Here is a 14,381-nt window from a genome sequence, read left to right on the forward strand (position 1 = left end):
GGTTTGACCCTCGTGTCTTGGCCAATGTGAATCGTCCATGTTTAACCTCACCAAATCTACTGATGGGTGTTCTTTGAAACATTTTGGCACTGCAGATACACATTGATAGATCTAACAAGCTAGACTCACAAAGTTATATAGCATGCTGTACTGAAAAGCCAATTTTTGAATGTCACTGAAGGGCTTGCAGGGTCCATGTAGCTGCAAAACAGAAGCCTCTTTCTTCGAAATCATACATCTTCGTAAGAATCGAGTGGTTCAATCATAAGCACGGTTGTCGAGTGTCTAGAAAGCTCATATAAATAAACAAAATTCAACTCGTTACATCTTTGAGAATGTGTTGCGGTACAAAGGTACCACTTATCAGTGTTGCTAAGTAAAACCTTGGGAGATCACAGAAAAATTGTTGGGGCTGTGCTCTCACACATTGCTCCTTTCGTGTCAGACACTTCAAATAAATTTGATCCCTTGCTTCTAGCAGTTCCAAAATCCTGTGAAAATACAACATCAATTGAGCCTGCCCCTCAAGATCTCAGCTTGCAGTCATCTAACAACCAAGGATGCAAGAAGCACCCTCATTTTGTTGACAGGGTTTGCCGTCTTTGGGGAAACAGTTGGGTACAATTCATCACAAGCTTACACTCCACATGGAGGAGGGAGGAAAACACGAAGTAGCTCCGGATACTTCTCCAAGAATATTCTAAAATCATCCCAATTAACCACCCCATCTCCATCCATGTCTAGTTCCTTCCCCTTTTTTTGCACCTGCTTGGCAAGTTCTCACTATAAGGTAGTGACTTTGTGAAGATAAAATTTACAAGTCATGTTCATGGGTAAAATTTTTCTATTGAACTTAGTGCCTGCACACCAGGTCTACCTGCAATGGGGTGATGTCTGGAAAAACCAACCGTAAACTACGTTCCACCTGCAACAACATCCGGGGCTCATGAGACACTGCCACATCTCTGCTCATGAGAAACATTGTTTCATTGATTGCAAACCAAGCAAGATGCAAATAAAAATAACTTACTTGGAACACCTAATTTTCACCTTCTCAAAACTAGTGATATAACTTGAATTGGCCGCATTTGAGGCCCTGCTGAGAAAATAGCAGTTCCTAAGACTAAGAATCCCATCCGAAACTCTGGTGCAGTAGCATGCTTTGTCTATAGCATGAGTGTCCAAGGTTTGGGATGACTGGTTGCAATCACTTTGGCAGTAGCATCCACCCTAACTTCAGCATGCAGCTGGTAGAGACTCATTGCTAAGGCACCTGAGCAAGCTCCATGCACAGTCTATAACTTCTCACAACACCTTGTGACTCTATTTCCATTTTATCTCCACATTTACACATAGGGCTTAATGCCTTTGGATTTTTTCTTGATCATATCATCAACATGGTTCAATTGAACCACATTGTCAAATTCCACCAGCAGTACCTATCAAGCCTTTGTCCTAGATTCTATTCATGGCTGAGCCACTTAGAGATGCCTGCTCATATAACAGTTCCAGAGCATCCTGCAAATCATATGCACTTAATAAGATAACCACACGACCACAACCCTTGAGGGCCTGAAGCCTCCAATTGGCACTGGCCTCCATAGTGGCCATTCTAAACCCTCAAAAGTTAATCGGCTAGGTTGACACTGGCCTCCACGGTGGCTATTCCAAACCTTCAAAGATTAATTTGCCTTGGCCCATGTCTAGCCACCCATGTTCTAGATTGCACTATGCCAAAGCTTGCACACCCCTAGTTCCATCCCTGAACTCTTTCCAATCCGACACCAGCTAAACTCTGCCTTTGCCCACAAGTTAATCTTTGACCAGGTCTAGATATATACCAGTCAGGAGGAGAACAGTTAAAATACCTCTAAAGTCGAAAGGAAACCTTGCTTGTGGAAATCGCAGGATTCAAAAGAAGCCCTACACAAACTTTCGAAAGAAGGATGCTTCAAAATGAATGCTGAACCTGCAAGAAACTGCAAGATCACGACAAAAACTGCTATCATTTACACCAAAGAGAATGTAAAGCCATGCAGACCACTTTTCTAATGATGAAACCTCCAACATTAATTACCTCTCTAAATGATATCAAACCTTCCTCCTCTTTATCAAAGAAGCCAAAAATCTGTCATCCAACCAATGTGCTGCTTGTTAGTAAAGACAGGAAGAGAACTTTCTACGGTAAGCAAACAGCCAGAAAGAGACCCAACATTTCAGGGGTAAACCTGCTGAGAAAATGCTGTCTTTGGTAGCCCTAGCGACTCCAAGAATTGATCTTCTGACACACAACCCCTGTTGAAAATACTATTAAAGTCATTAAAATTAGAGAGATTAAATTTTCAAAAATACTGCACATGTTAATTATTTTACTCGAACGCCTCACAATCACCTAACACAGGGGACTAGCAAAATGCGGCTTGAGGCTTTCATACCAATGTGACGTGTCTCTTGAAGCTAAATGTGATTCACGCTAATTAACATTGATTAAGAAAACGCTAATCGTCTTGCATAATCAACATTAAGAGAAGTAGATAGAAGAAAAGGGAGAGACTCTTTACCTAGCCTACTCCTACGGTATATTACCAAAACACGAATAAGTATATACAATGGAAACACAGATCTTAACTCACAATGTAGTTGTATGTTGTGCAATTTTGCAACATGCATGACCTTCATAACCAAAAGGTTACTTGCTGTCCTCCACTAGAGCAAGGGGAAAACGCTCATGGAAGCCGCATACTGATGATCCTGAAAGTCCTGTCTGGTGCCCAGGGAAGTGGTTCTGCAATCTCTGCTCTCATGACCCTCCTCATAAATGACCAAAACCCAGCCTTATATAGGCATCTTGATGCTGGTCGGTCTGTAGGGCTTCTGGTGGGGCTGTGGGACTATACCATGACTCCATAAAGTGGTATACATGACTGTCCACACTGACTTTGACCATGACTCCATAAAGTGGTATACATGCTGTCCACACTGACTTTGACCATGGCCGCCTGTACCCCCTTGTCCAGATGTCCCAAACGCTCCCTAATCATTCTATATTCACCCTCAAACTTTGCCTTTTAGGCGACTTCTACTAAAGATCATGCCCATGTGCAATTTGATTAGGGTATGCACATGACAACATGGCAGGGCTGCCCAGCCTTCAAACGCTGCTTCCCAAGGCCTAGCCTGCCTGCCCAGGCTCTCTCCCTTTCCCTGATGATGCGGAGAGGAGTGTCACAAGATCCATCTCAGGACATCATCTGGATGAGACTTTTTTTTGTGCTTGTTCCCCTGCTCGGTTACGGGTTTGGTTTTGGAAGAGACCATCGTATCATCATAAATACGAGCAGAATGAATGGCCAGGTCCAAAGTTTTGCACTTGTTATTTTTGACCTGAAAACGGTACGACTCGAGTAAACTTGCTACGAAGAAACCCAATAGAGTAGTAGAATCCATCTTTGTAGCTTTCATCTGCAAGTCTCTAAATTTTTGGAGGTAGACCTCATAAGTGAGGTTCTACGAGGTCATGGTCAAATGCCACTGAGAGCAACTATATCGTAGTCATCCTCCTCCTTGAGGAATTCTTTCTTGGAGACTTCTTCGAACTGTGGCCAGGTTGTTGGTTTAGGTTTGAGTTCTTTCCACCAGAGCAAAGCTTTACCCGAGAGAAAACCTGCTGCTAAATAACTGAATCTTTTTGTCATCGCCATATGGATGAAACTGGAAGCGGACCTGCCACTTATGTAGCCACATGTCCACTATCTCCTTGGTATGTTGCTTTTTCTCGCCCCCAAACTACTCCGGAGTAATGTCAAGGTATCCATGCCTTAGAGAGTAGACAAGGTAGTGAACAAAATAGAGATGGAATTTTGCAAAGCCTGCATCTGCGCAGTGACTTGTGCCTAACGCTCCATAAAAGAAGCCTCGAAAGTAACTTTAAACACCTGAAAATCAAATTTAGTTACAAAATCTTCGAAAAGATAGAAACTGCAAGTGTACTACACGATGATGCAAATCTGTCAAAGTCCACAATGGCAATATATACTGCCGCAAACCACAAATGTATACATGTGCCGTGAAAAACACAATCAGCTGACACCTGTAAGAGCTGCAAGTGCTCAAATCCTGGCAAATCAAATGTAAATTGGTCGAATGCTCCAAAAATGGGCTGAATGTAGAAAAGCCCTAATTTTTAGGCAACCAATTAAAACACATCTGAACCAGATCTGCACCTGTAAATCTGCTAATGCGTTTGTCACCTGTACCAAGTGCTGCAATGCCCAAAAATTGGGGAAAATGCCCCAATGCCAACCAAATGTGCCTGTAATACCCAAAAAATTGGAGAAAATTACCCCAATGCCAACCAAATGTGCCTGTAATTCCCAAAATTGCCTATAATTAGTGCCAATTTCTGCAAAATCGAGTCAATTTTTGCAAAATCCCCAAATTTCTAGTGCAATTATGCACCAAATCTGCTGAAATCAATGCCAATGTGTGCCAATGTTGCAATTGCAGGCTCAATGGTGAAAAGCCCCAATTTTTAACAGGCAAAATGTGCAATTTCAGGACAGAAAATTGCAAATCCCTCAAACCTTGCCAATTTTGGGTAGATCTGAAGGTGAATCTGAAGTTGCTTTGGGCAGTGCAGAACAAGTACACAGGTCCAATCGTACGGTACGGGTGCAGGTACTCCTTCATGAGGGCTGTTGGGCTGCATTTTGTGCACATTCTCCTTCCCTACTCCATATCCAAGCTTGCTAAGGTGTTTCCCAAGCTTCCAAGAGTGTTTCCGGACGCTAATCACTCTCCTACACACTCCCAATGTGAACTGAAATTCAGCAAAACAGCTCTCTTTATTACTGTAATTTTTGGTCTTTTTGCTGAAAACCCTAATTTCAGCCCTTAGGGGAAGCTTTCCCAAGGTTCCCTTCATCCTCTTGAAGACTTTTGTCGCAAAGAAATGCGACAAATCGAAGATCTCATCACTCCAAGGACTTCCATCACACGAAGACTTCCGCTATCATCGACTCTACTTGCAATTGGTAAGCTTTTATGCTTAAATATGGAAGCAAGTAGTAGGAGGGAGGAACCGGATTACAAGATCACACACCCTGTGTAGTGTTCTCTTGTCCTACGTGCTCTCTTGCAAATTGTTGCTACCATGTGTTGGTGGAACAATAGAAAGAAGATGGTAGGGAACATGGGCACTTGAGAGAGTAGTGTGGATTGCAAGTCTACATCGACAACCACTTGTTTGCAATACTGTATTCATATGCATTGGTATGGAAATCTGGTCAAAAATGCCCATGACACTATGTACTTGATTCTCCCAAGATCAATATACTTTATTTGAGCGAGGGGTCGGCCGTTCTGGCTCATTGTGTGTCTCTTGTCAATTCAGCAAATTACTTCTTGTATTTGAGCAAGTGTCCATCAAATCTTAGTGTATTTAAGTGTATTGATCATAGTTGTTTCTCGTACCGGTACGAATGGGTTCGTACCGTACGGTTCGTACGGTACGAAGCCCCCCCCCCCCAAAAAAAATTCCCTTGAAAAAAAAAAATCCAAATGCTTTAAAAAAATATAGAAACCCTGCTTAACGAAGATCCCAAATGGTCACAATACTTCGCAACTTTCGTGTCCACTCAGTATTCCATATGGGGTTGTTGAGAGACCTAAAAAATCTGGCGAGGTAGACTGGTAGTGTACACTTAATTCGTAGGATGAGAGAATCTTGCTACATCACTTCGAGATCCCTGGTATAGGTAGGCTATGTACGAGGGAGAAGATTTGGACATGGCCATTTTGGTCTAAAGAGGAGTCCCTAAACCTATCACCCTAGAAGCACTGCTCGTATTTGTGCAAGGACGGTCCCTTAGTCATAAACGCTACACTGGGAGACCTTTGGTATTGCATTACCCATCCAAGTTCTTTTTTGGAGACAATTGGGAGATCCAACTGAGAGAGACACATATCCATGTTCTGGTTCCTCAAGCACTGTAGACTCCTCCCCTCCCAACCTTCCTCACATTCAAGCTTGAAGCTCCATAGGTTGTAAGTGTAAAAAATAAAAACCGTATTTTATCGTATGGTATTCGAAAATTTCATATCATACCGAAAATTCCCGTACGGTATCGTATTTTCGTACCGTGACAACCATGGTATTGATTAGCATTGTGTTCAACCAAGTTACATTGGTATCAGAGCATACGGTTCTCTTTCACTTCTATCGTGAGAGACGATCACTGTGAACACTAGCTATCTCTACACTTAGAACATTATGGACAGCCATACAATGAATGTTGGAGATGCTAACACAAGAGGCAGGGACAATGAAATGCATGCCTCCAATGCTTTACAGGTTGAGCAAACTCATGTGGTGCACAATAGGGAACATGAATATGTGGGACAGCCGTCCCGTGGCAAAGAGAAGATGCAGGAAGAAGAGTCCATAGTCTTGAGGGCTGAACTTACTCGTATATGCAGGCTCTTCTCCATGCACAACAAGAAGAATTGAATCTCTACCGCCGCAGCACGTGCATACTTGGCTCGTACCGAGGATGCCTATGCAGAAAAGGCAACCATCCTACATGTCTTGGAATCCCCAAAGGTACCCGAACAAGAACTTATGTCTAAGAGAATGAATCTCCATGCTATGGGAGAGGAACGATCAGTGACTTCACGCCATGCAAGAATACCTTACGTAGCCCGTGAAGAATACAATGTTTATGGTAGTGGTCAAAATGTATGTCAAAGGCCATTGGGGACTGAAAATGTACATAAACAACACATGCAACATGGGCTATAATTTTCTGTTGGTGCAGGTATTCCACGTATCTCTCATGCCACTCATGCCTTCGAGTGTGCTTGTGAGGCAGAAGCTATGGCTGAAAATGTACCAATGCATGTTAAGGGGCCAGCCATGCCTCATGCTTCCATGGCACATGTATCTATGCCTTATGCATCACCTTTTGGTCCTAAAATGATGCCAGTCACAGGGACTTTCCCAATGGACAAACATGGGGGAAAACATGTTGAGATGCAGGCACATGCATCAAAGTCTCGTGACTTCAAAGCCGGAGACAAATCTGTGAAGTTTGACGCATATCATGGGGAATATGATGCATCAAAGACACTTGCTTTTATTGCCCAGTTTGATATTGCTTTCAGTGATGAGGATTTCACTCAAAAATCCATGATCCGGCATGTAGGCATGTTTATGAAAGGCATTGCTACCCATTGGTGGCTCACGGAGAAGCTCTCACCGAATCCTGTTAGATCATGGGAAGAGTTCAAGGAGAGGTTCCATGCTCAATTCTTGCCTCCCAATGCATTGAATGAGATAACAATGAAGTGGAATTGGGTGAAGCAAAATGAGGGGGAATCAAAGAATGCATATGTACAAAAGTTTTGGAAAGTGCTTTTGGAGGTGTCTCCATTTATGCATGTCACCGAGGCAGAAAGGAAGAGAAGGTTTCAATCGGGATTGCAATCCGTGTACAATGCAGAACTACAAACGTCACACCTTAACACCAACTAATCACAGCCGCCACTGCCACCGAGCAATTAGAACTCAAATTGAGTCGATCCAATAAGGCTAAACCCTCTTCAAGGCAAAGAGAGGACTGTCCAAAATCTACAAAATAATGGACAGCCACCTAAAAAGGACCAAACCAAGAACAAAAAGGTCAAAAGGCTGAAAATAACACTACCAAGAAGCGTCCCTTCAAACTAAGAGACTATGGTCTCACTCCGAAGCAAAAAGCGCAATATATGAGCGAGGGGAAATGCTTTACTTGTGGTAGCACCGAGCATATTGCAAAGGCAGGCCCAAACAAGAAGAAGCATGATAATGCAAACGCATCAAAGCCTAATGTGCATACGCTGCCGCCCCTGCTCCTCTGTCCAGTCCGTGAGCAGCCTCACACACTTTTTCCTGCAGAAAAACTGTCACCACACACACACACACACACACACACACACACACACACACAGAGAAATCAATACTCCTACACTACCTTTAGCACCAGCCGATTCCTCCTCTTCACAGGCTGTTTTTCCACGCCAGATTCATGCGCAGCCCTTCAGCCCTTCACTTCTCCAAAAAGAGAGAGAGAGAGAGAGAGAGAGAGAGAGAGAGAGAGAAGCATGTACTCCAAAAGTGGAGTAGCAGCCCCCCCGCCCCCCCCCCCCCCCCCTCCCCATAAATATCCTAGGGGCCACTTATGGTTTTTAAAACCTTCCTAGGGGCCACCCAAGGTTATAAACCTTATGAACTTTAATCCCTTGGTCCCCCTTCACACTTGGGGTTGTCCACACATGTTACCTTTTGTCCAGCCACCCAAGTATGAATCGTAAAATTTTTGTCTTGCTCACCGACCACCATGCTCACACTTATGCTGCACCCATTTCACAGAGTCATGACAATGTTCATGCTGGAGATTAGTCATGGCACGGGTGTACACATGACATGGTCAGCTCAAGGTCGCCTATCATAGGCTTGAGAGTGAGGTTGGCAGAGCAACACGGATCCCTAGAGAGAGCAAACTCTTTATAGATGTAGATGTGGATGTCATGGAGCTACATGATGTACACATGCCCCAAGGGCCAAAGCCTTGGGGCTTTAGCTAGGCAACATTATTTTCTCTTTTTCATCTATTTACCAATTTTTTGTACACATAATCTTTGTAATCCCTTAGGTCTCATATAACTTTCTTTCTTTCTCAACACACACACAATGAATATTTCCTATCCACTGTAGCTTAGCCAGATTCTGCTAACCCTAACTCTAATATGTGATATCAAAGCCATGTCTCCAACCTGCCCCAACCTTTCTCTACATGTACGATGACTGCAGCTCTGCGTCTGCTTTTGCCCCTATGACTCTCACTACACCACCAACCACCAGCGTATGTGGCTACCAATGGTGCTGCCAGTACCACCCTGTCGACCAGTTGCAAGCACCACCTGCATAGTCATCGCCAGACCTCCTCCATCCCACCAGATGCAGTGACTCGAATGCCCAGCTGACCACCAAAGATTGGCGCAAGCACCATGTCATACACATGCGCCCTTCGCTGCTCTCGTCATCTTCAACAAATCTGCTCTCGTCATCTTCCAACGGCTTCTGTACCTGCAAATCCACGTCAACATTCACAAAGTGGATATGGGGCTTCTCTCAAAAAGGTGAAAATTATGCTCTTAAACTTATAATATTTTGGGGATTTTTTTCAAAAATTCAGTCTCCTACATCAAATTAAGGCATTGGCAACATCCAAGAAATTGGGAGGTTTTTTGAAACCATGGCAAAATTAGCCAAATGTGAAGATTCTGCACTTCACAGAATTTGGGGCTTTCTACAAAATCAGCATCCTGCATGAATCTCAACAAAAGTGCTATTGCCTTTAAGAAATTCTGTCGGGCTAATTTTCCTACATGGCAAACAAAGATCCGACTTCTTCTCATGGGGGATGGAGTCTGGAATGTGGTCGAAGACACTCCCCGACAGTGCGAACTAGGCAGGATAAGAACGATAGGGCGCTCGCACATATCGGCTTGGGACTAGCTGACAACCTCGTCCATCATCTTGCCCGGCCAAAGAGGTATGCGAAAACTTCAGACTTTGTTTGGTAACAAGATCACTAATTCTAAAGTTTTTCTCAATCAAAAGTTTTTTAATAAGAGAATGAAAGAAGTTCAACCACTACAAGAACATCTGAGCAATCTAGGCTCAACTCTTCAGCAACTTGTTGCCCTCAAGGCGCAAGCTGATGAGGACAACATGAAAGCAGTCCTATCCACCAATATAGAAGAGATTCCAAAGTATGCACAAAGACCCTCACTGTTGTCAGGGTGGCCAGTGAGATGTCATTTCAAGATTGTCATCTCAGTGTATGGTCGCTATCCTCATTGATGAGGATAGTCATTCATTTCAAGACTATCATTTCACGATATGGTTGCCATCCTCATAGATCAAGATCGTCATCTCATAGAGCTTGTGGATGCCGGATTCGAATCAAACAAACCAGAAAATGCACTTACTACAAAAAGCTTGGACACTCCGAGCATAGATGCTTCAAGCAAGCTGAAGATCATGCAACTCTAGTAGCAAAAGACGAAGATGTAGCAGAGACATCCATGACACCAGAAAAGGCTCTCACAGTGATAAATAATCTTTCTCTTGATGAGGAAGATTAAGATTGGGCTTTCTAAGTATTTTTGCATGAGTCACGGGTTCTTAACCCAAATGTCCCCCAAAATCTGATAAATAATCTTGTGTTATTTTTATTCTTATAAGCTTTGTTTTCTATAAAAGGCTCCTTGTTTACAACATATCCCTACTTAGGTTGAGGGGGGATTGCTTTGGGGAACTAATGTAGGCACTGTCATGTGTGGTCAAGCTCTTATACCATGCCTGACAAGAGAGTTTCAGGTGTTGAGACACTGTGATCTTTTGTATCACGTGTTGCAGTTTAGAACCCAAATCGCCATGGCTAATGAAAGTCATCTCAGGCATCTCCACCTTCACTCCGAAGGGGGGTTTGTTGGGAATCGCAGCTAGTGTGTAGGCATGTGTGAACACCCTCTTAAGGTGTGAACATTGTGTCTGTGTCTATGTTTGTAAACCCACTCTTAGAGGGGTTTAAAATAACTATAAAAGTAATGGACTTCATGAGGTCATTATTACATCAAATCAACCAACCATCATTGAGCCGTGCAATACTTTGTGTTTTTGTTTTACTTTTTCTTACACAGACATTGTATCAGATCCACCAATTGTTGTAACCTTTTTGGTCTCATAGGTCATTTTGGCCTTTTGAAGACATTAATATATCATTTCATTTCTCTCTCTCTCTCTCTCTCTCTCTCTCTCTCTCTCTACACACACAATGAATATTTACTATCCACCTTAGCTCCGCTAACCCTAAGTCTAATAATAAACATGTCCTCCAGTTGATCTCATTCTAACTTTTTATGAAATCGAATGGTGAGCTAGTACCCTTAACATGATTTTGATGTTCAAGACGTACTTGGAACAGTCCATAGAAATTGGATTTCAATTATGCACATAGAGTTAGGGGTCATTCTTCTTTCTCTTAGAATCCTTCAAAATATCTCAACCAATCCCAACCTTGGTTTCTTCTCTTGATCAGATTCATTCCTTTCTATCAGTGAAACGACAGTTCTTCCATAATCTTAAGGGCTCTGTCTCTTTAATCTGAGCACCCCTAGTCCTTGCTTTCCTAGCTTTGGTCTTATTCTTCCAATTCCTATTCGAAGACTTTAATCTATTACTAAAGATCATTTAATTTGAGCACATTAATGCCCATAGGATTTTTCTTTAACAATTTCTCTTCCAGAAATTTAGGTTGTGGCTTTGTACTTGATTGGGTAAATGCTTCCAATATCCTTGAGTTAGGGTTTTGTATTTGTAAATCGGGATTGAGCGAGGATGAATTATTATTGTATATTAGGCAAAGAGCACAAGCTATGGTTTCCCTATCATTGCACGAGGTCTAGGCTATAAAAGTGTGCCAAGGATTCAATTATGAGGGGTAATGAAGGCTATCCACAAGTAGAGACATCTGCCAGGAGGGTGGATCCTCAAGGACAGGAGTGGCTCACTGGAGGATGTCTTGGGGGTATGGGACACCAAGGCCTATTGCCATAGCAAGGCTCACTCTCAGGGCAATCTAGACCTCACACTCAAGGGTGGTTCCAAACGAGAACCTACGGTTGGGAGGTGAGCCGCTAGCCACATTGTATCATAGTCATCATCACCAAATCCAAAGCAGGTTATATTTACCCAAAGAGGATTCCAGCAGGTTATCTTTACCCAAGGAGGGTTCCAGCAGGTATGTGTGTTCCTTAATGCAACCGTGACAAAGGCTAGCACTATAGAGAGAGAGCACACACACACACATGTGGATGTTCACAACAGGATAGCTGGTCAGTCATTCCTAAATTGTAATGCTGAAAAAATGGAGAGCAAACCTATGATCGGAATCCATTGCTTGAAATTTCTCAAGAAAGACCATAGCCTCTTTTGTGCTTACATGCAAAAGCTGCAAAGGTACAAAAGACACTCCAGGGTTACAGATATTCCCCAGGCAGGTTCTCAGTACAGAAAGACAGCAACAATAAACACAAAGAACATGACTTATTTTACCACCTCATACACCCTGTTTCATGACACATCAGCTACCTATTTATAAGCTTGCAAGCTAAGCCCACCCACAAACACACGTGCAAGTTCCAAATAATAATACTAGCAAAGTGCATAAAGGAATTCCACATCAAGATAAACCTTTTCTTTCTTTTTACGCTTCCCTAAAGTACAAAGAACAAGTAGCTGTCCTCCTCCAGCCTAGTCATTGTCATTAGTGTGGAAACTGTTAATGTCAAATGAGCTAGCATAGCCAGTGACAAAGCTGATGACACCAAATGACTGCAAAAGGAGTGCAGGAAACAAAGTTGCTGTGGAATGACCTCTTGACTGTACTCTTGAACTTACGCCTTTATCCTATTCCAAATATACAAGAGGATGTTAAAAATATCTGACCAAATGAGAGCAAGCGAATGAACAAGACAGGTCTACATACCTACTTGGTAACGAGGTCTGAAGTATGCCAAAGTCTTAACTTGGTCTCAGTACAGTTAGGGACTCCTTTTTTATGGGAACTGTAAATGTTGTGAGCCCTTGTCTAGGTACATGTTGCTATGGCAACACCGAGGATGTCAATACTGAACAGGTTGCTCATTAGCGTGCCCGTTTCGTTTTGACAATAGTCAACCATCAAGTCGCGAGATTTGGTGAAGGTATGAAAGCTAATATCTAGTACGAAGCCCATAATGCTAAGATAGTAATCCAGCAAGTGGAATTCACACGAGGCTTCTTGTGACTCCCTTAATGTGCACTAACATAATACTTCATATGAGATGGTTCCACAAGTTTAGACCAAGTTCCGGATTGGGAGAAGCATCTTTTTATGATCACTTCTCATGTCACCAATGCACGTCCTTATTAAAGGGGAACCTGGAATCCCCAATTTTCCTCTAATCTCTCACATTCACGGAAAACAGGAAATTAGAAGTACCAAGTGTGATATTATCTACATTTGATCCAATGCAGATCGGATTAGTACAACAGAGAAGTAACATGTATTATTCACCAAATTCCAGAAGTTGCTTCTACGAGATGGCTTACCTCCCCGGTTACCACCGGAGCAACCAAAGGGCATCCCACCTTCAATCGTATGATGATGCACGTGTTTAAAACCTTGATTGGCTGGCATCTTCATTTTTCTTGATGACATTTTGGTATTCTCAGCTCTACCAAGGATGTCCAAGAAATGCTCAATTGGGGCCTCTTGGTCACAGCATATGATGTTCGTTCCTTCATTGGAATCTATAAGGCTTATCAGTCCCATAACGACAAGTTCTTCGAGACTTCAGCTCCTCTTAGAGATTTGCTAAAAGGTGTAAAAACATAAAGGTAAAGATCCAGATGACTCCAACTAACTGCAACAACGTTCCATACTCTCAACACCGCCTTCTTGAGGAGTCTTGTCTTAAGTTAGCCTCTTACAACGGCCCATTTGTGGTCATTACGAATGCCGATAACCATACTATTGGTGCTATTTTACACCAAGATGGCCATCCCATAGCCTACATGAGTAATACGTGCCGAAGCTAATTGCATGGTTAGTTGGCCTAATATGGGATTAGGGGACCCTGAGGATTAGTATTACTTCGGCTAAGGTGTTTATAAGTTATAGCTATTTATGAGTCGGGGCTATTTATAGGTTGATTAAGGCTATATAAGTGGGATGAGCCTATTGAGATGGGTGTGGTATTGTATTGTATTCTTCCAGTGTGGTTGGATGATGACAAGACGCACGTGCCTAGGCCTAGGACACATGTGCCTAGGCCTCGGACACGCTCCACGCAATTATGGTACTTATCATGCTTGTCTTGTATTTGGAGGATCTCGGGGGATCTTACAGTTGGTATCAGAGCCCCCTAAACGCAAGGGGCACGCGAAAGAAAGCCAGGCTTGCAAATGGTTTTCATTGCTTATGGATTTTGTCGCGAGATTCAAGTATTTCTCTTTGTCATTCATGCTTGGGTTCAGTTGAAAGGTATGTGCTTTTGTTTTGTCACGCATGCTTGGATGAAGTGTGGGGTCATAGAAGGAGGAAAAGAGAGAAAGAAATCAAGAGAGGAAAAGTATGCTTTTTCTGTTTTTGAAGTTTTTTATCACGCATGCTTGGAACGGGATGTTCTGGGTGGAGAGAGAGAAAGAAAGAAAGAAACTTATATTGTTTGTTTTGTTTGTTTTGTTTTTGAGCTGGGAGGTTGCAAAGGAATCACCCTCTACCACCATTTGC

General features: G+C 42.8%; 1 protein-coding gene across 4 annotated transcripts in view; it reads right to left on the reverse strand.

Annotated features, from left to right (window-relative positions):
* Positions 1 to 272: 272 nt before the first annotated feature.
* Positions 273 to 14,381, reverse strand: part of LOC147606931 (lysophospholipid acyltransferase LPEAT2-like) — a 49,992-nt gene continuing 35,883 nt past the window's right edge. For 2 of the 4 annotated variants that reach the window (XM_086791260.1, XM_086791261.1), the window contains exons 9-14: positions 11,986 to 12,056; positions 2,229 to 2,295; positions 2,078 to 2,128; positions 1,869 to 1,979; positions 878 to 925; positions 273 to 765 (exon numbers count right to left, since the gene is read on the reverse strand). In XM_086791260.1, the coding sequence (XP_086647386.1) occupies positions 637 to 765; positions 878 to 925; positions 1,869 to 1,979; positions 2,078 to 2,128; positions 2,229 to 2,295; positions 11,986 to 12,056 (477 nt within the window). In that variant the 3' untranslated portion in view covers positions 273 to 636. Of the gene's footprint in view, positions 766 to 877; positions 926 to 1,868; positions 1,980 to 2,077; positions 2,129 to 2,228; positions 2,296 to 8,811; positions 9,125 to 11,985; positions 12,057 to 14,381 lie in introns of those variants that run through there. The other 2 variants (XR_015264855.1, XM_086791262.1) reach the window with 2 other exon arrangements.

The sequence above is a fragment of the Cibotium barometz genome, chromosome 56, assembly GCF_041138505.1.
Source record: "Cibotium barometz isolate CiBa-2024 chromosome 56, ASM4113850v1, whole genome shotgun sequence".
Classification (NCBI taxonomy): Eukaryota; Viridiplantae; Streptophyta; class Polypodiopsida; order Cyatheales; family Cibotiaceae; genus Cibotium; species Cibotium barometz.